Source organism: Caloenas nicobarica, chromosome 8, assembly GCF_036013445.1.
Source record: "Caloenas nicobarica isolate bCalNic1 chromosome 8, bCalNic1.hap1, whole genome shotgun sequence".
Lineage (NCBI taxonomy): Eukaryota > Metazoa > Chordata > Aves > Columbiformes > Columbidae > Caloenas > Caloenas nicobarica.
Window position 1 is genome coordinate 4,683,702 of NC_088252.1, and position 20,207 is coordinate 4,703,908.

At 39.1% G+C, this 20,207-nt stretch overlaps 2 protein-coding genes across 10 annotated transcripts in view; one reads left to right on the top strand and one right to left on the bottom strand.

The window, feature by feature from the left end:
- The window catches only part of GIGYF2 (GRB10 interacting GYF protein 2), a 76,895-nt gene that overhangs the window by 27,826 nt on the left and 28,862 nt on the right, over positions 1-20,207 (top strand). For 8 of the 9 annotated variants that reach the window (XM_065639732.1, XM_065639734.1, XM_065639738.1 and 5 more), the window contains 2 exons: positions 1,306-1,417; positions 1,950-1,990. The exons of the other annotated variant lie outside the window; for it this stretch is intronic. In XM_065639732.1, the coding sequence (XP_065495804.1) occupies positions 1,306-1,417; positions 1,950-1,990 (153 nt within the window). The remainder of the gene's footprint in view (positions 1-1,305; positions 1,418-1,949; positions 1,991-20,207) is intronic. 9 annotated transcript variants of the gene reach the window in all.
- On the bottom strand, positions 8,008-15,312 carry KCNJ13 (potassium inwardly rectifying channel subfamily J member 13). The gene is given in 4 exon segments (XM_065639742.1): positions 8,008-8,630; positions 9,516-9,996; positions 15,143-15,276; positions 15,279-15,312. Coding segments are annotated over 4 exon segments (1,272 nt in total).

Consider the following 20,207-nt stretch of genomic DNA (forward strand, 5'->3'; position numbering starts at 1 on the left):
TTGCAACTGCCATTATTTCCTTTTTTTTTTTTCCTAGAGCCTCTTGTCATAGGGAATGGGAATACAGTACAATTCCTTGATACATCCAGGGTTCTTTAGATTTTTAGATGTAGAGGCTTGTTATCATTATTTTCTTCAGAAAACTGCAGAGACTAGTGTCCATTCTCTAGGCGTTTATTTGCTGTTTCATTTGGTCGTTCTGTCTTATTCCTCCAGCTGGAATTGCACCTCATCCTTTGAGGTTTTTGTTTTCTTGAAAGCAGAAAGAGAAATATGAAAGGATTGAGGTTAGTAATTTCACAACCAAGAATTTCCTTTACCAGATGCCTTTTAGGTTCTTGGACTTGACTGTAGAGACCGCATGTGTATGTAGGAAAGGCATTATCCTGACAACCAGCTAATTGATGTATTTCACTTGTTTGTCTTCTTTCCATGAGATACTTAAAATGGTAAGTTAGCTGATAAAAGGCTCCCACTTCTTCTGCTGTAGCACTTTGTGAAGCGATGTTTACCTTTTGTGGAGCCGGAAACTTCACCCCAGCTGTTCCAGCAGTGCTGGAAGCTATCTTGAAGGTGTGGGGGATGTGTGTGGGTAGTGTTTTTCTGTTGCATTTTTTTCTTTTTTAACCAAACATCCCACGCTTACCCAAACACTGAAGACGGGCTTCAGGATGCTCTACTTGAGTATACATTGTAACTTTTTGTCTTGAGGCTTGATAAGAGATTACCTACAGAGAATCCTTTCTTGAAAAAGTGAGGATGATTTTTATTCTATAGCTACTGGGGTTCTTCGTGCTGTCCTGTGATCTTTCTTTTCCCCCTGCTGCTCCTGGGGGAGATTTCTGCTGAGAATCACTAGAACTGAATAGGGATGAGGCTTCCTTCTCACTTAATAACCTTGACAACAATAGTTAATGAGTATATCTGCAGTGCAGTACTGTTATACCAGATTCTGTTGTTAAAAGCAGCCTCATTTATATGAGTGTTAAGTACACACGGACTGTGTGGATGTTGTGTGAGCAATGCATCCTTGTTTGGTAATTTCTGTTGGGTAAGTATCTGTTTTCTGTGTTTTTCTGCATAGTATTTATTTCAGAATTGTTTGCCTGTTCTGTCTGATCTTGTACTTCTTGATTAAAAAAATTGCTAAGACTGTCATTCTTTTTTCCCTTTGCCCCAGATAATTTCACTGAGGCTTAAGACTGCAAGATTAGTTTACAGAGACACGAGGAAAGGGAAGCCTACGTGATTCTTCCAGCTTATATTACTATTTGTACAAACACTTTTGTTTTTTTGTCTTTTCAGGCAGAGGCCGAGGAGAAAGCGGTTTCTACCAAAGAAGTTTTGATGAAGTGGAGGGTGGATTTGGGCGAGGAGGGGGCAGGGAAATGCACAGATCACAGAGTTGGGAGGAAAGGTAACAGAACTCTAGCCCTTAAAGTTTTTTACATGCATCTGTCCTAGCTTGCATTTGTGCCTTTTGACTTAATGAAAACACTTCAGGAAAGGTGATTAGGTGTATCTGTGAGTGGAGTGTCTGAATTTCTAAGATGGAGTCAATGCAGTAATATTTCTAGGAACTCAGGAGCAAGTAAAAGAGTATTTTTGCAAGAAGGAAGTACTTCAAGAAAACATAAATTATCACAGTTGCAGTGGAAACGATGGGGTGAAAATCTGGGTTGCTAAAGGATTCACTTCAGTTTTAGTCTCAACATTGTTGACAGTACTCAGGGTTGCATTTCAAAACATACCTAGTTGCCAAAGGCTGTGTGCGTATCAGTGTTCCTGAAAATTTTCATTGTCACTTGGACCTTTAAAGATGCTGTCTGTCGAGCTCTGATTCTTAAAAATGTCCCCTACCAAGCTTAAGGAAAAAAAAAAAAAGCCATACCTAAAATGAGTGGAGGAGTTCCAAAAACTTATTTGAAACTTCTATTCTGCCTTTCTAGGGGAGACAGACGCTTTGAAAAACCAGGGCGAAAAGATCCAGGTATGGTTTTGTTACTGTATGGGCAGCAAATGGGAGGGAGGAGCAGGGTGTGTTTTGGGAAAGGGACCTATATGTACATTAACTTTTCATATTACTCCAAGTATTGTTGATACAAGATTCATGATACTGTGCCAGGTTACCTAAATGTGTTCCCAAAGTGTTGCTTTTTAAATTTTGTGTTGTTTCCACTATTAGATGTCTAAATGTTCTAGAAAACAAAAATCTGCATCTGTTTGTTCAATTAAGATTTGATGTCTACAGCTGAAACTAAAGTCCTGTACTACTGTGAAAGGAGTCTGTACTGATTAGCAGGTGTGCTGTGGCAATTTGCCTTTCCAGTGCAGCTTTTAAACATTCCTGGCCTGTGTTCTTTTGGTCCCTAGGACTTCTGCACTATGTAAACTGTTAATTTTTTGAATGCTTGCTAGTGTGAAGTAGATCCCAAGGGCAATGTTTTGAGGTTCCTGTGCTGATGGAATTACTGTCAAATTAGTTGAAGTCATCATACAAATCTGTTCATCCAGGTTATCATCTGGTCCGCCTCTTTGCCATTCCTCTCCTATTCTGTTCCTTAAATGCTTCATGCCGGCCATGTTCAGGCAGAATACTGGATCCTCAATTTTGTCCCAGTAAGTCTGTTTGAATATTCAGCTGAACTTGGAAGTGGGTTGTCATCTTGGAGGTGGAACATACCCACCATATATTCTGAGAGTGTGAAGAACATTCAGGTTCTCCGCTATCAACTTCTATTGCAAGTGCAATAATTTCTGATTCGTGGGATCATGTGTTGATTGTTCTCTGGTGTGACCTTGCTCTCTGTGGCATGTTTCCACATGCATGTACCACATGTGCTTAGTGAGAGGTTTTGTACTAGGAAAAGCTTGCTGACAAGGACTTTTGCCTTTTTAGGACCCAGGGGGATCTTTTGGTCTTTGCTGAAGGAGTCTTGGCTAAAGATATAATGAGCATATTGGTAAAGCATGGGTCAGGAAAAAAAAGGGGTAGTAATGAGGTGCGTGTTGGTCTCTTTTCCCAGGTATAAGTGATAGGATGAGAGGAAATAACTTCAATTTGTTCCGGGGGAGACTTATATTGGATGTTAAGAAAAAATTTCTTCACTGAAAGGGTTGTCGGGCATTGGAATGGGCTGCTCAGAGAAGTGATGGAGTCACCATCCCTGGAGGTGTTTAAAAGACCTGTAGATGTGGCACTTTGGGACACAGTTTAGTGGTGGTCTTGTCAGTGTTGTGTTAACGGTTGGCCTCTGTGATCTTAAAGACCTTTTCCAGCCCAAATGATTCTATGATTCTAAAAGGCAATTGCAGGTTGAATTGCAAGACAAACAAAACCAAAGAGACTCAGTTGCAGTTAAAAGTTGTCAGGAATGTATTTTAATCCCTGCTTCGCTGTCAATACTTTTATAGTGAGAACACCGTAAGATGCCTTTTTAATAATGTTCCAGGTTACTGTGGTGGCATGTGTCTCAGGAGTCTTAAATCATCATGTTTGCTTTCAAAGCCCTCCCAGTCCTCTCTCCATGTAGTTAATTGACTTTTGTGTATTTTAAAGAGTGCTTTTATTTTTCTGCTTTTTAAGTTGAAAGTCAACACAGAACTATCATGTTGCTTGTTTTCCTTAAAAAGAGATTGCTTCTAAAAATAACTCGAGATTGACCTGAGATTGTCTGTCTCTGAATGCCAGTAGTGAAACTTCGAAGTTTCAGTGTGTCTTTATGTTCAGAGACCTTTTGGAAGAAAATGATTAGGAAAAAAATAAGTACTTAGATTTCAGGACTGCATTCTTTACAAAACACAAATGAATGTAAAAGTAATATCTACCGTAGTTGATTCCGTTTTATTTATTTAGCCCTTTCCAGTTCTTGTGATAAAATTACAACACTTGCAAATCCAGATGATAGAATGTACTGCATTTCTGATTAAGACTGATAAAAGTATTACATGTCAGTTTAGGAGGAGATATCTCTCAGCTGAAATTGAGAAGAATTTAGGGTACGCAACATGTCCTTGCTGATGTCTGCCTGCACATGGGGGTTAATACTTCAGCGAGCAGAGAGGGTGTCTTGTTTGTAGCAATTGCTGGTGTTCAGGACTTTGGAATCACATCTTCTGTGAACCATTGCCGAGAGAAGACGGTGTCCAAATGTGCTGCTTTGGAAGTCCTGGTTTGTAGTGAGATTTGGCTAAAACCTCTGTAGCACAGCATGATGGAGGCAAGAGATGTGCAATCTTGTTGAAGTTTTAATATTAAGAAATAGTTTTAACAATAGGAACTTATATTTGCATGTCGCTATATTAGGGATTAATGTCCCAATAAGCAGGAGGACCATTTATCTCCTCTTTGCCTTCAGAGAGAAGGCGGAGAGCACAAAAATATTAGCAGAAGGTGTTGGTCTGATTTGACTTGGGCCCTGATTAATAAACAAATTGCTGTTATGTAAAGGCTTTCCAGTGATAAAATATTTTAAATATGAGACAGGGGTACACATGTGCCAGAAGAAGTCCTACGTTAGTACCAAGCACTAATATACCCCACAGAGCGGTGGAAGCAGAAAAGTCAAGGAGTGAATTGATGTGCAGTTTAATTCAGACTAACATGCTTTAGCAGCTGCATATGTTGGTTTCTGTTATCCTAGTTAAACTCCTTAGTTTAAGATTTTAGTCTCGAACTTCGTTGTGCTTCAGTCTTTCATTGCTCTTTCGTGGGGCCTTGGATTAGCTTCAAATTACATAATTTACTGAATTGCCAGCTTTTTTCATATTCTTTGTTCTGGGTGATCACATTACAGAATTAATAAGAGCTCAAACATTGAACTTTTCTAGGCATTCATAATGGATGACAATGCAAGAACTCTTCAATTAAGAATCATGAGACTAAAAAAGTATAGACCTTCAACAAAGAATTTCTTCTCAAATATGATTAATATGCTGTTCTTAAAAATTAATGATTGCTTTTTCCATGCTCACAACAGTTTGCAAGTTCACATTTGACTGATTCTCAACATAAACAATATTTGTTCCTGGTTTCAGTTGTAAATTGAAGATGTACAAAGTATTTGCAGGTTTCTGTTGCAGATTGTGACGGTTCTAACAGACTTCATTGAGAACCCGAATCACTTCTGGAAGGCTGAAGCCCATTAGCAAAGAAAATGAGCAAGTTGTTTTGTTGATCATGGTTGTCTTTTAGAACTGCTTAATTTTCTGTGCAGTCTCTAGACTAATACCAGTTTAGGAGCTGAGGGGATTTGGTTAGTTACCAGCAATTATACCCTGGTAGAAAATAATCGTAATATAGATTAAATAATATATTTAGTAAGTCAGTTATAGAATCTGATTGAGTTCTGTTTAATGTGTATTTTTTTGGTTCAGTTAAGACGACTTGAATATAGAAAGGGTGTTCCAGTAACTATAAAAAGGATGTTGAATTTCTTTGAATCATACTTTCCTTTACTCTGCCTGGCTTATTTTTCTTCCATACCTCAGTAGCAAGAAGTGCATCCAAAGAGGTTCATCGCCAGCTTGCTCTTGCAACGCCAGTCAAAGCGTGGAGTGCAATTTTGTTGCATCAGAGCCTGTCAGTGATTTTTCTAGACTTCTAGTCCAATTTGGGCCATGGCATATTTCCAGTACTTGATGAAACTTCTGTGGTTCCCCAGTTCTCTGGAACTGTCAAAGCAATAGGGGGTTTTCTCTACACCTTGTTCTGCAGCCGTTCTGAAATAACTACACAGTTTGTCTGTCTGTTTAACTTGCTTCTGTAGTATTCTTCAGCCTGACATTCCAAAACATGGTATTTGAAGATTGTGTTTAGTGTATACTAAACATATTATTTCTTTATACTTGTTGCTGTGCCCCATTTTAAACAAAATCTATACATAGAAAATGATTTTAAAAACAGGACTTTAAAGTCTCAAGTCACTTAGAAACCAAACGAAGCAACCTACACTTCAGTTAGATGTTAACTGAAATGAGAAATAGCTTTTTATACCTTTGGCTCTAAATGGTGAGATTCTAGTACTGTTCTGTTGGGGTTATACATCTGAGTTTTAGAACAATTGGTTTGTTCGAGATGAGTCTGTGATATATGGGAAAACAATACGTCACACAGAATACTGTTCTTTTTCCTTAATGCTTATTTCAGACTTCACGCAAGCATCTGTTCTACTGCTCTTGCACTGGTTCTTAACTTGTAGGACTCTTCTCAATGTATGATATTGGTAGAGGCTGTGGAAACAATGCTTGCAAGACATGCTTAAATTATTGTTACTGATACAAGGGTGAAAAAGGATCTCTAGACTGTATATGAATCATCAGCTATGAAAAGTTGGGATGAAGGTAATGTAACTTGATAGTGTGTTGCTCTGCAAATTCAGCAATATTCATCGCTGCTTATGAAGAAAATGAAATCTAAAAAAAAAGTGATTTTGAGAGTATCTATAACAAACCCAAATCTGAGGTCTGGAATGTAGGGAGGGATTACTTAAACAATTTTGGAACTAGAGGTGAATTGCAATGACAACCTGGGCCTTCTGCCTTGTTACCCCTCCCTGTGTGAAATGCTTCTATGAGGCTGCTTCCCATTTCCTCAGACCCTAAGACATAGTAGCACTTTTTTCTAACCACTTTTGGGACGTGAACACACTTAATTGAAGTGTTTTGGGGATTAAGAAGAATGCAGTTAAGCAGTATCTCATGAGACAGCTTCAGACTACTTCTAAAAGGAGGCACATTTGGTAGCGTACTATGCTGTTGTCAATGAAAGTTGGTATTTATGCCATCTTGGTTTCTGGAAAAAGCCTTTTACCTTTGAAAGAGAACTTTGCTTGACTGTTTGAGTTTGAACACATAGTAGACACTGCTTTTGTTAAGAGCTTGGAAATAATTATCCATCATTCTGTTTATCCTTTAGCTTCCTGAATTATTTAGGAGCTTCAGAACAATGTCTTAATTGCAATCAGTTTATGAGGCACTTAAATACAGAAGTCTCATGTATAGTTGATTTTAATTTTTTATTTCAAAATCGATTCAACTGTCTCTAAATATTTTTGAGCTGTGTGTACAGGCGAATATTGATGTTAAAGCATAAAATACAGATAGATGCAGTTCTACTTCTCCTGTGTACAGTGCATCTTTCTGGGTCAAACCTACTTGAGACAAGCAACACAAAGGGGAGAACATGTAGAATGTATGGTCCTGTTAAAAAAAAAAAAGTACATTAATTTGTCTAGAACAGTCTGTTTTCCACTGCTAAATAATTTATTCAGTGTTTCCAAATATGAAAAAATTTCCACTGCAGTATTCGTTATATACATCAAGATTTGTCGATAGTGTCTTCAAAGACCTCTCTTGGGATGAGATGTTCTCCTCCAATTTGGCAGAATGAAGAACTACAGTTAGTATTTACAGTTTTGCTTAATAAGCACAGCAGGAGTGATTTTCACTGCCATGAGAGATTGGCAGTACTTTCAAAGAGTGAATGCAGCCATCTGAAAAATATAACCCCATATCCCCAAAGAGTTAACAGAACAGAAAAATTAGGATCTTGGATGAACAGTTGATTATCCCAGAACTAATATATTTACTGAATGACACCATATTGATTTTGACTGAGATTTTTCTTTTGTATTGTTGTACATTTTGTCACAAGCTGGTTAATTATGATTTTGCTCAGCTTTGGGAGTTTCGAATGTCTTTTCTTTCAGGGTCAGTGCAGCTTTAATCATAGTCTGGTGAATTCAGCAGGTAGCTCTTTTAATTTCCAAGAATTAGTCCTGTGATTCTTGTACCTGACTTTGTCTTGGGTGGTTAATCCAGCCTAAGCTTACATGGGCACACCGGTTTTCTTTACTCTGTGTATCATCGTGTAATCAAAAGGATGGGAATACAAGAGAAAGATTGCTAGAAGATGGCAGGGCAGGCAAGGAGGGAAGGTTGTAAATGGAACCTGAAAGTTTAATGTAATAATAATCAAAAAAGGCCAAAGTTCCATATCTGTTCTCTCTATTCTGCGAGGCCAGTCTCGCAGAGCTGGAAGCTGTCGGCGTGCTGTCCGTTGATGCGGATCTCCTTGGCAGTCTTTTTTGGACTCTTTGAGTCGGCCGCAGCTGGGAGTTCAGGAATGGTCTTGTCAAAATTCTCCATCTTGATCTGATATTCACCCTTGGCATTGCGTGCTAGCACAGAGGCGAAGCGATGGTACGGAATGATCTCGGAGGGTAGGTAGGATGTTCTCCTTTGGCACATTTCTCCTGTGCCCTCCTGCACAGCTGACAGAAAGACGACCAGCTCAAAATGGTGAGCATCTTCTCGTTGGAGGAGAGCAGCCAGGGGGCTGGATGGAGTGATGGAATGGTAGTAGGTCAGTGGAAAGGTGAAAAAAGGACATTCATCCGAAGTAACGCTGTCTAGGTGGAAATCCACGCTAGTTTGGTGCAGCTGCCCGTTCTCTTGTTCTTGGTAAAGTATAGCAGAAATCTGGACACTAGTCAGTGGGCTAGAGCGTGTGTTGGCCACCTGGAACATGAGGTACGGCTTCCCCTCAGTGTGTGTCACCACGGCAGAGCGGGTGAAGCGGATGGAGAATGCCCGATTCTTTGGTCGGGCGATCTTTGCCACAAAAGCACCTGCATCATGGAAAAGAACAAACTGTATGTGATCACCCTGCCTGGGCTGGTTCCCTGCAGCCTCCGAGCTCTGCCAGACAGCCCAGAGGAACAGAAGCAGGCTTGGGTGGACATGGTCTTTCTTGCTTCAGCATACACGTTTGAAAACTGCTATGCTGGCATCACACTAACCCATTTTTGTTTAAAAGGTATAGCTTTCCTAAATTGCTTCTTTTTCGAAGCTATGTTCACTTATTAGTACTTGAAGAGTGAACTGTAGCTGTAGGAAGGCGAGCCACTAGCTTGCCCCAATTTACTGTAATTGGTGGTAGCACCTGATCTCTGTGCGCTACCACTGAAGCCCTTTCTTAATACACAGTAAACCTGTATATTTTTTCAAGTCTTTTGAAATACTTTAAACCTGAAAATTATTTACAATAACTTAAAATACCTTGCAATAGGTGTGATATTGTAAAATTTTTCATTTCATCAAGTACGGAGGAATACTTAAACACTGAGTTAAAGATCCACAAAAATACTTCGGCTAGACGAAAGTAAACCTTAAAATCAAAACAAATTTGCTTTAAATATTGTAATTCCATCAAAAAAATCTTGAAGAGATAATGGTATAAGAAATGAGTGGTTGCGAGTGATAAGTGGGGATCTGCTGCAAGTATTGTCCAATGAATAGTGGAGCTCTAAGTCCAAATCTTGATATCAACCTAATTTATGTCTTTCGTTAATGAAAGTTGTTTAACTTTTACTACTACACAGCTGAAATCTCATCACCCTTCTAGTGACTGACTTAATTGTTTTTTCAAATATCAATATGACCACTATTCTACCTCCATTTCTCAAATCAAGTTGTTACACCTACTCTATTTAAACATAAATATGAAGGATTACCTGTGATGAAGGCTTCCAGCATGAGCCCCAGGACCATCTGTATTGCCAGCAGGGCAATAGCGCTGGGACAGTCCCCGCTTGGGAACATAGTGCCGTAACCAATTGTGAGTTGTGTCTCCAGTGAAAAGGAGAAAGCAGCTGTAAAACTGGTGATGTACTTCACACATATAGTGTGGTTGTCAGGTGGAGCGTCGTGGTCCAGCTCCAGGTCCCCATTCATCTCAGCCAGCAAATACCAAAGCACTGCAAAGACTAGCCAGTGAAGGACAAAAGAAGCAGAAAAGACAAGCATCATCCATCTCCAGCGCATGTCCATTAATATTCCCCATGCGTCGCGGAGGTACACCAGACCTTTTCCTTGGGCACCGTCCATCTGGAATGTGCTGTGTCCATCCTTAGTGATCATCCTCAGGTATCTTTGGGTCAGGAGGGGAGCACTGGATTTGGTGTTATTGCTCTCTATCATATCTGTTGTCATCTTCTAGAGAAGAGGAAAAAAAGAAAAAATGGATACAGTGCTGCATATTTGTATTTTGCTGAACATTCACGGTTTTTGACACATCAGCAGGGTTTGAAATACTGCAGCCAACAAAGGAGGATTTATACATTGCAATCCAGAGAAGATTAAGTCAGGAGCCTGGAGAGGAATTTACCACTGTTTGTGGTAATACTTTGCTGAAAAAGATTAAGTTTAAAAATCTAACTGCTTCTCAAATGTTCCTCACTTAGTTGTTTAAATATAACTTTGATATTTTGCCTTCCTAAATTTCCTTTTGAGTTGCATGCTTTAATTCTTCAGGAGTAAGTGGGATGGGATTAGGCATACTGTATCTGCAAAGAAACTGAGTTTTGTCTGATAATATCTGTTTCTGTAACTTCTTTTTAGGAGAGTATAATAGTTACCAATACTATTATGAATACTATGAACAATAGTACTATGGAAATAATGTTTATTGTATTATTTCTCTGAAATGTTTATGCATTTTAGTCGAGTGCTGTAGTTTACAAAGTAGCCTTTTCAAACTTCCCTGTCTCAGAAAATGACTGCTGTCTGTGCCACCATGTCCACTTAAGCAGAATTATGGTATTCAGGGCAGAGCTGTTTCTGAGAGTCTGAGACTGTTTATATGAGGATTGGGTGAAAAGAGGGCAGGAGACCAGTACTGAAAATATACTGTGACATAATTTGAAGTCTAGTCTGCCTAAGCAGTGTATTTTCTGTTAGTGTCCAAATAAGAAAATAGGACAGCAAGTGTCTGGGAATTAAGGGGTGAAGGTGGAATTGCAAATGTGGGAAACAAAATGGATATTGTAGGTATTTGACATGTTGGGCTCCTTGGCTTACCTGTAAACCTCAAAATTTGCCAAACTTGGAGATGCTGATTATCTTTTGAAAAGACACTGGCAACTCAAATGCATAAATTTTGTAAATACTGAATGTTTAAAGTTGACCTGGGGCAGATTAAAATTAAGTATGGATTCATGTAAAATAGAGACTTCATAATGTGTACAATCTACTTAAAGGAGGTTATGAGGAAGCTTGTTTGTAGAACACCAGAGGATTTCAAAAATGTGTAAATTCTGCAAATCATAATTATACATAGGAAACAAAACTGACAAATCCACTATCAATTTTGACCTTTCTCCGAATTATGACTGTTTCCATGTATAATGCAAGTGTACGAACATGCTAGAGTCGAATCTTTTCCCAAAAAAAGTACCATCTTAGTGTTATCTTGAAACACATTAATCTAAGGATTCAGAATGAATTTATGAAAGGTAAAATCTTTCTTGTGATCGTTGATCTTGTAAACCAGCGGTTTTCATGACTGTTTACTTGATACCAAATTTTAGTAATTACAGAACACTCTCTTTTGCTGTTACTTGAGCTTAATGCATACTGAAGTATGAGAACTGACATCACTGTGAATACTTAGCTAAATTTTCATTTTTCTGTAGGTTCTCAGAACCATCCAGCTATTTCTTCTGTCCATGCCGTAGTCAAAGAAGTAGAGTAGTTGATGGCCTGAGCGGAATTTGGTGGTTTTCTCCTTGTTTTTATTTTCCAGTTTACATCTCTTAGAAGGGATATTTTGAAACTGCTCCCTGTGCCAAAGAATACAGTGGGTTTACTGAGGTTCTCCTGGTTGATAGTACCAGGCTGCTTTTCTTGGCGGGTTCTGATCACAATCTGTTCAGTGTATAGTGTGACCCCCCACCTTCATCTGAGTTTGATCTTTGGTCTACTGAATAGCTCTCTATATAACAGTTGTCAGTCTTGTTGCACTGCTATGGAATTTACAATAACCTGAATGCAATTTTAAGTGCTTTGGGAACCAGATGATTAGTGACTTGTCTGTAGAGCAGAGTCTTTGTGCTAAAATTTAGAAGAGCCCTTCTGGATGCCTTGAAGGAGCTGGAAAATGGGCATTACTGGTTAGGAAGGATGATGGAGCTGTGGACAATGCCTTGGTTTTATCATCTTAGAGTAAGCAGTACTCACATTAAGCTCTCCCTTGTTTGAATAGAGGAGAACACTTAAGAGAACAAAATGCCTCTGGGCGTACACATCATGCAGTCTTGGGGGGAAAAATCAACAAGAAAACCAAAAAACCCAACAAACTACCACCAACAAAAAAACCCAAACCAAAAACAAAGAACAAAAAAACCCCCAGCAACCAAAAAAACCCCCCCAAAACCAGTGTATTTGTGTAAATTCTCACAGATTTAAGAATAATTATTTTCCTCTGTCTGCTCTTTTCCTTGCCCACTGTAGTAAAAAGTATGAATACCTTCTTTCTTTGTTAGTGATAAATAAATGAAGTTGCAAAGTACAGTTAGAACCACCTGATCTGATCCCTTCCCTGGCGTGATCCTTAATGTGCCCACATTAATCCCGCTTTGAATCAGTGTATATTTTAGGAAAGACATTCACTTGAAAATAAAATTTCTGCTTTTTTTGTTGGAGAATACTCGTTTCCACTGCTAACTACATACCGTGTTTCTAATCTGGATTTGTCTAATGTTATCTCTTAACCTTTATGTTATGCTGTTTGTCTGGTTTCGCTTTACCTGGTTCCTGACTTGTGAAACTGTTGTAGCTTTGGGGTGTTCCTTCTCCCTCCATCTCCCAGCTGATAACCTTTGACTGGGAAGACTGGAACTGTCAGAAGTTACTTTTCTAAATCTCTTTTGGCCTTTTGACTAGTCTTTTATCATGCAGTCAGCATGTCTAATCTTTCCTGTTTCAGCCTATTGAAAATTAAATGGTTGTCACCATGTGTATGTCAGTTCTTAGCTTTTGGAATGTCTTTACCATCCACTCTCATTCTGGCTTCTTCCTTCTGTACACTCTTCTAAGGCAAGTCAAAGTAGGGTGAGTATTACTTTTTAAAATCCAAGTTACAGTTGCCCTTTTCTTAGTGGTTGAACAGGTTCTAAACTGACCTGGCTTGTTAACAATTTGTGTAATAAAACCGAGCCTTGCAGCTCTAAGATATCTCTTGCATTTCTGAAATTCATGATCCAGCACTCTGATCTCCCACGCTTTGCCTTCTTGGTTGAGATGTTCCTTGTGTTGCAAGAACTCTTTGAAGCACATTCCTGCTCTGTGCCACCATGTTGCTTTCCTCTTTCAAGCATCCTTTGCTTAAGCCTTTCTCTGGCCAGCAGAAGCTCAGCTGTTAAAACTCTGGAAGGATTGCAGGGGGACTTATTTGCAATAGTGTCTTAATTTTCTTTTTGCTTCCCCTTCTCAGTTAAAAGCGTTTTAAAATGACATTTCGAGCCTGTTTTCAGCTCACTGCACTAATGCACCTGCAACCCTTTGAGGGGCCTGAGTACCTTTAGATGGAGCGGTGTTCAGGGGAGATGTCTACAGTGCTGCCCTACCTGTCCAGCTTCTGCTCTTAACATAATCTGTCCTAATTGACCTTGGAAGGGATTTAAGGCAGTTTTAGAACACTGCTTCATTATGACAGTGAAGTGGGCAAAAGGACCTACTGTTTGGGAAAAGCTGCAAAAACTGCTTAAACTGTAGCATAATTTGGAGATTTATTAGAATGCAGGTGGTGCTGGCATGTCCCTCTGGGAGTGCCGACATTCCCTCTTTACTGGACCTGGGTCCACACGATCTTGTACTAGTTTCAGACTTAAACATCATCTCTTTATGGTAAGCTGTCGTCATTCAGATGTGTAGCTGACTCTGCACTTTGCAACAAGAACAAACTAAGTTTCATTTTATTTAAAGGTATTTTCATGCTATCAATATCTCAGTATTGTTATTTTTAGATTGAGTGGCAATCCTTGAGATGTTCTGACATTAGGAAATAAAGTTATTTTTCAGTATTGATGACATGACTGGATCATATAACTTACATTAGGAGACAATCTTAGAAATGTAGGAATTATTTTGGTTAGAAAAACTGCTTTGCTTGAAAGCTTCTGCTACAGCTGTTAGTAGGATGGTTAAAATTTCAAACATGTTTGTCCTTTAGGTTTTGTACCTAATGCCTCATTGAGATGAATGGGAGTAGTTCATGACAAAACTGTTTTTTCCAAGTAGCCTGCAGAATGAAGATAACAGTTTTCAGGACTTTCGTTATATATAAAAGTAAGTCTTGTATAAATGGGAACTTTAATTTATTGAGCCCAAGTCATACTTCTCAAAAATAGTGCCGCAAAGTATAGGATGCAAGAGCTTGTACTTTTGACCTTCTGTCACAGTTTACTACAGAATGCACTTTAAAAAAAATTGTATAGTGGGAGAGTATATATATATATATGTATTTTATAGTACAGAAAGCAAGGCTGCTTGATTTTGGGGGATATTTGTAATGCTCTGGTTTGTGTATAATGTATTTTCACGTAGTACAGCATGCTGACAATGCTGTGGTGTGTATGAACCCTAATTGTTGATTGTGAATTAGCATCTGAGTGGACCAAGTAGTTTGGCCACCTAAAGAGAAGCAGAAAAACTATCACGACTTTGCTTGAATGATGTTTAAGGCTTTAAATATGATAGTATATATTAAATCCTTACAGAGAAACTTGGATGCAAAGTTAGGTTTTGTTAATGGAGGAGTAAATTTAGAGTTGAGAGGGAGGATATCTGATGTAAGGTTGTAGTAAGAGAAGTTTGCTGCCATCCATTTTCTTGCATGACTTGAAGAGGTGAAGCTAATTTCTTTAATTTATGATGGAACTGAAGCAAAATGCTGAGTTACAATGAGTGCAGCGAGAAGGTGCAGGTGCCTGATAATGCTTTGCCAGGTAACACCCAGCTACCTTAGCTGGAGGCTTGCAAATGCTCCCTGTTTGCGGAGAGTTGCAGAGTCTTCCCAGCACTGCTTATCTTGAAACATTTCAGAAAAAATATTGTGTGATGACTTTGGTTTTACTCTGTATGCTGTCAGGACTATGATCATTTGAGAGAGCATTTTCTTATTTTTGAGAGGGGAAAATCAGACACCGTTTTGTTTAAGGTGATGCTTAACTTGGCAAGCTTTGGAAATAAAAAACTCTTGTGCCCTGAAAGCAACTTTGATTTATTTGATTGAACAATGACAGAACATTTCCTAACTGTGCAATAAGAAAAAGAAAAAAATAAGCTTGTTTTGTGTACTTACCGGTCTTTGAAGGGTTTGTATGTAGGAGAAGGGGAATATCTGGGCTCCAGGAGAGCAGCTGGGCTGGTCTTGTGTATTGGTCCCAACACTGGCAAGAAATTTCCCACAAGTGGTTGGTAGAGATCTTTTTCCCAAAAAAATTTTTTTAAAAATGGGTTTGTATGTCTCATTCCTGTTTTTTATAGTGGTGGGGGGGCTGGTTTTCATCTGAAGCTGATTTGATTGGTCATTTTGCCTGCAGGGGGGCCGGTTAGCTCTGATCATGTGGAAAAGAATGCTGGTTTGTTAGGAGCATTTCTTTACCCAACACAAACCCTTAGCAGCCGAGGAGAAATCCTCAAACACTTACTTGAAGAAGGGGTGCTTCCTCCCTCATCTCCTTAATCAAGATAATTTCTTAGGTTTTGTATAATCTTAAGGTTTCAAGTGAAAGTTGAAAAGGCCAAGATTCCCCTAGAAAAGCTGAATGGAAAAAGTTCCCGTGTTGCTGCTGAAAAATACACACTATTCTATGATACTTTAACCTGTGTCAACTACTGCTGGTTTAGGTGAAAAGCGAATCTCTTGTGTCCTGCTGCTGCTTGTCTAGTGCCGCTTCTTCCTCCTTGCGTCAGATTGTGAGCTCCCGAGTTGGTGTTAACAGGAAGGTGGGCTGCAGCTAATGGGACAGTCTCTGGAGGGTGTTGCTGAACTGTAGCTTAATGCTGATCAGAAGACGTAGATCTGGCCACTTCTCTTCCATCTCCACATTGCTCCTTTGTGAAAACATGGAATTAATCACAGGATTTTGCTAAAGCCCAGGAATGAGACAATGCAGATTAGCTGGGTTGCTGATTCCATTTTCACGTAAGCTGTATTTTCTCTCACCAAAATGAGAAGAGTTATTTAGGGAAGATGTTTTAGCTGAACAACCGTGCAGAGTGGTCAGCATGCTGCGCTACTAAACCGAAGTCTGAGGACAGGTTTGTAATGCAGTAGTATTTCACACTTTTTTTTCCCCTTCCCTTGGTGAGCTGCTGATATGAGGGCTTTGATTGAACGTCAGATGTAAGAGGATCTGAGAAACAAAGGCTGTCATTGTTTGCAGTAAAACTACTGAAGGCCTGCTGGGAAAATTATTAATGTAGACTTTCCTGCTTAGGAAACAAAATCCCCCCTCTTTCTGTGGTTTTTTGTTGTTGTTTTTTGTTTTGGTTTGGTTTTTCTCCTCTTTAACCTTCCCCCAACCCTAAATTGCAAATATTAATTCTTTCCTTCATTAGTATGGAACATTTTAATACATGTTCAGGCACAACACTGAAAATTGTGATACGCATAGCGTGACCTTCAGAACCAGGGCAAATAATGTCGTGTAAGGGGGCTCCTGCCACTGTGGAAAACCTATAGGACAATGTGACGTGCCCTTAACCCTTCCCTCTATACTCCAGAAAAGTTGAACTTCCGCTTACAGACTCTTATTCACAAATAAGATTTTTTTTTTTTACAAGCAGTATTTTCTTACAAACCATATTTTGTACTGTAGAAAGCAAATGGTGTCTGGTCACACGTTTTCTAATCCGATTCAACTGAATGGACTGAATCTAAGACAATCGTACAGCAAATGAAATAGCTACAGTATGTGATTTCCAGGTGTGTTACGGAATTGAACTCTCTTGTTAATTCCTTTGAATTTACTGGGTCACCCATACTTATGACAGTGGATAATCATCAATTAGAGAAAATATGGAGTGATATTTGAATAGTATGTCTTTGAGACCTACTGTTGAGATTGAGGTTTTATGGAGAGGAAATGTGAAGCTAGAAATGGGCATCAGAACTTCTGGTCTCTGTCACTGACTTTGGTTACAAGTGAGCCACTTCACTCTGTATGTGTTCCTGTAGTGTCCCTGGTTGTCAAATAGTGTCCTATGAGAAGGTAGTCCTTCTTTAGAAACACTGTCTTAAGGCTGTTTTATTCTTCTGTAAAATGAGCTATAAAATTACAAATGTAGGCAAAGTTTTTTCAGTTCCTTTGAAAACACTAGCTGCAAAGGTTTTTCTTGTCATTTTCTTCTTGAGGAAGTGTGGAGCATGCAGCAGAAAGGGGAGAGCAAGTCAAAGCACTTAATAGGCTCTCCTAGTTTTTTCCCCTCTTTAAAAGAAACAGTATTGCTGTCAGTCATCCCTTCCTTGGTTATTCTCTCCAAACAGCGAGCCTGTCATAGGAAACATGGACTGACAGCATGGAGGACAGAAGTTATTTGCCATTCTGTTAGTAAGTCCTCTTCATAAATGTGTTGCCACCGGGCTACGTCCCAGAATCCCTGTCTTGTTTTTTGGGGTTAGTCTCCCTTCAGCTCAGTGTTGCACAGCTGTAGGCCTTTTTGGCTAGATACCACTAGGCTCTATCTGAAGTTTTCTGTAAACACCATTGCTGGCTTTGTGACAGGCTTTAACAGAGGTGCCCTTTTACTGCTCCTTCTCTTCAGGAAGTCCAGTCAATTAGTCCAAGGCAAAACCATAGATTGCACTTTAGTGGTTTTTTTTTTTTTTTCATGCTTAAAACGCTGCCAAATACTGACTGTCTGACCTAAATCGTTTCAGCTCAAATGAGCATTCTCAAGTCTAGGAACAGTTTGCAAAGACAGTATGCTGGGACTTCGGAAGTTAATAACTTACATGTAAACTGGAGGAGTATTCCTGCAAACAGTTTTGTCGTAGTCTTTCTGTCACTTGGGTATCTTGATTTTTCTGATCCTTAACCTGTGACTGGCCTGTATTTGTAAACAACTAGTTTCTTGGCTGGTCTCTCTAATGTTCAAGATCATTCAATGCCAGATTTGTTTTGACACTTACCTTGCTGTCTTTGCATATTACTTGCTATGGTGTCCTAGTACCAGAAAAGTATGTCATGATATGCTGCATTTTCTTTCTTAATTCCACTGGAGTGCAGTATCAGAACATGTAAGACACTGGAGTGCTGCTGTGTTTAGAAAGGTTTCAGAATCACAAGTGATATCATCCTCAGGTGAATATAATACTGACCTCTTATAATTGATTTGTTTCTTAGATTTCTAATGCTGTAGCATTTAAACTCAGAGGAGGAGCATTATCCCACTTGTGTCTGATCTTGGCAAACAGCATTTGATGTTTTGTCACCTCTGCAGAGATGTGTGTTTCAAACCCCACAGCAGCAAATGGGGATGCCATTTTCTGCAAGTTCAGAATACAAAACCAGACTTCGGTAGTTCAGTTCTTGGCAGCAAAGCCAACTGTCTTAAGGAGTAAGAAAACCTAAATTTTAAATCCAGAAAGATTGAGGCATATTCCTTACACTTGTGTCCTAGGCTCATCTGGTCTTTTGGATTGCAGCTCTCCTGGGCCACTGCCTCTCTGTATTTTACTTTCAGCTGACCTGGCTCCGTAGCTCTGTTTCCTAGTTTTCTCCTATACAAAGCCCATCCAAGGAGCAGTACTGAGAGGCTTCCGAGCACTTCCTTACATACTTCTGTGTGATGTTTTTCAGAGATTTAAAATGTAAAAAAACCCTCTATATTTCCCAGACTCAGTTTTTCTTTCTAGCTTGTTGTCTTCCTTTATTTTTTCTGAAGCATATGAAAATAGAATGTGGTTGACCTTCATCTGCAAAGATTTATCCATTCCAGATAAGTATATTTGCCAACATTGCACCTACCAGTATCACCAGAGACTTCTCAAAATACATTGTTTTAAAATTTGTGTTCTCAAAGTCCAGCAAGTACTGAAGTGATCTTTAGCCAGATGTCCTCTTTAATGAAGTAAATGTATATCTGGATTATATGAGGCCTCGTTGCCCCGATCGTCTGTTGATACTGATGATGTACTCTGAATTAGCCAGTGTGCTTTAGCTCTTTCTTTATATAGAAACAACATAAGAGGAAGGCATTCCAGTGACCTTTCTGAGGTCCTCAGGTAGTCATCATGGTGGAAGAACTCTCGCATCTGAAATTTGGGGTGTTTCCTGTCCCTCCTGTCTACTTGAATAAGTCAAGGGCTCAGCCATACTGAAAGTTATTGGAGAAACTTTTTACCGTGACAGTGGTAGAAGGATTTCATGTGAACCTGAATCATGGGAGACTGGAAACATCTTGGATTTTGTACTCTGGATTGAATTCCATCTGTACCTTCTTATAATAGTCCTTCCCTAAATCAATATGTTGTGTGAATTTTGAGCTGGAGAAAGAAATAGTTGTTGTGTTGTGATTTGTTTGGGTTTTTTTTCCTCCAGTGTTTGTTTTGAGGTGGTGCAGAAGGGAGGTTGGTTTTCCTCCAAGATACGTGCAAAGTCCAAAGACAGTGTGTGTTTCCTGTCTCCAGAGTACAATATCTATGTAGGAAGAATTTCTGAATTGTAAACAGAGGTGTGATATGCCATAGAGTTTCAGGTACTCTGTTTCCTGTGGTTTTTTTCATTGACTGAAAAAGCTGCATGATGTGAAGAAAGGTGAATGCAGTCTCCCATCTTTCGTAAACTAAATTCTTAAAATGTCCCTTTCCACCCCGGGAATCTTAGCCTGTAGGCATGCTTTGTTTTTTCCTGTTCAAGCAAGCAGACATACTGCAGTATCTTCACCAAATATCTTATGGTTTTGGGTTTTAAGACTCTCAGAAGGAAAATGAAGTATACCTTTCTCTAGTACTTGAGTACCTTTTTTTTTTTTCTTTTATTTTATAGATAACCTCACAATTTCAGGTTAACACTGGTTAATAGTATTGGTGCAGAACTGGCATCACTGTGGTTCCTGTGAGAATTCTGGTGCTACAGAGCTAAATATATTTAAAGAAATGCACAGTCTGGGAGTCCTGAAACTGGTACTAACATTTATTTTGGTGATGGTGTATCCTTGTCAGGATGAGTCAACACTGAAAGCAGCATGTATTTCTAACCTGAGTTACTGGTGTATATGTTGATTCTTTTTATAAAAATATTTACATCATCCTTTTGTGATGCTCTCCGTTAAGTACTTGAGGATTTTACATGTTTTATTTTCAATATAACAATGTAAATTAGGAACTAGAAGACTATTCTATCTCCTAAACTTCTGGT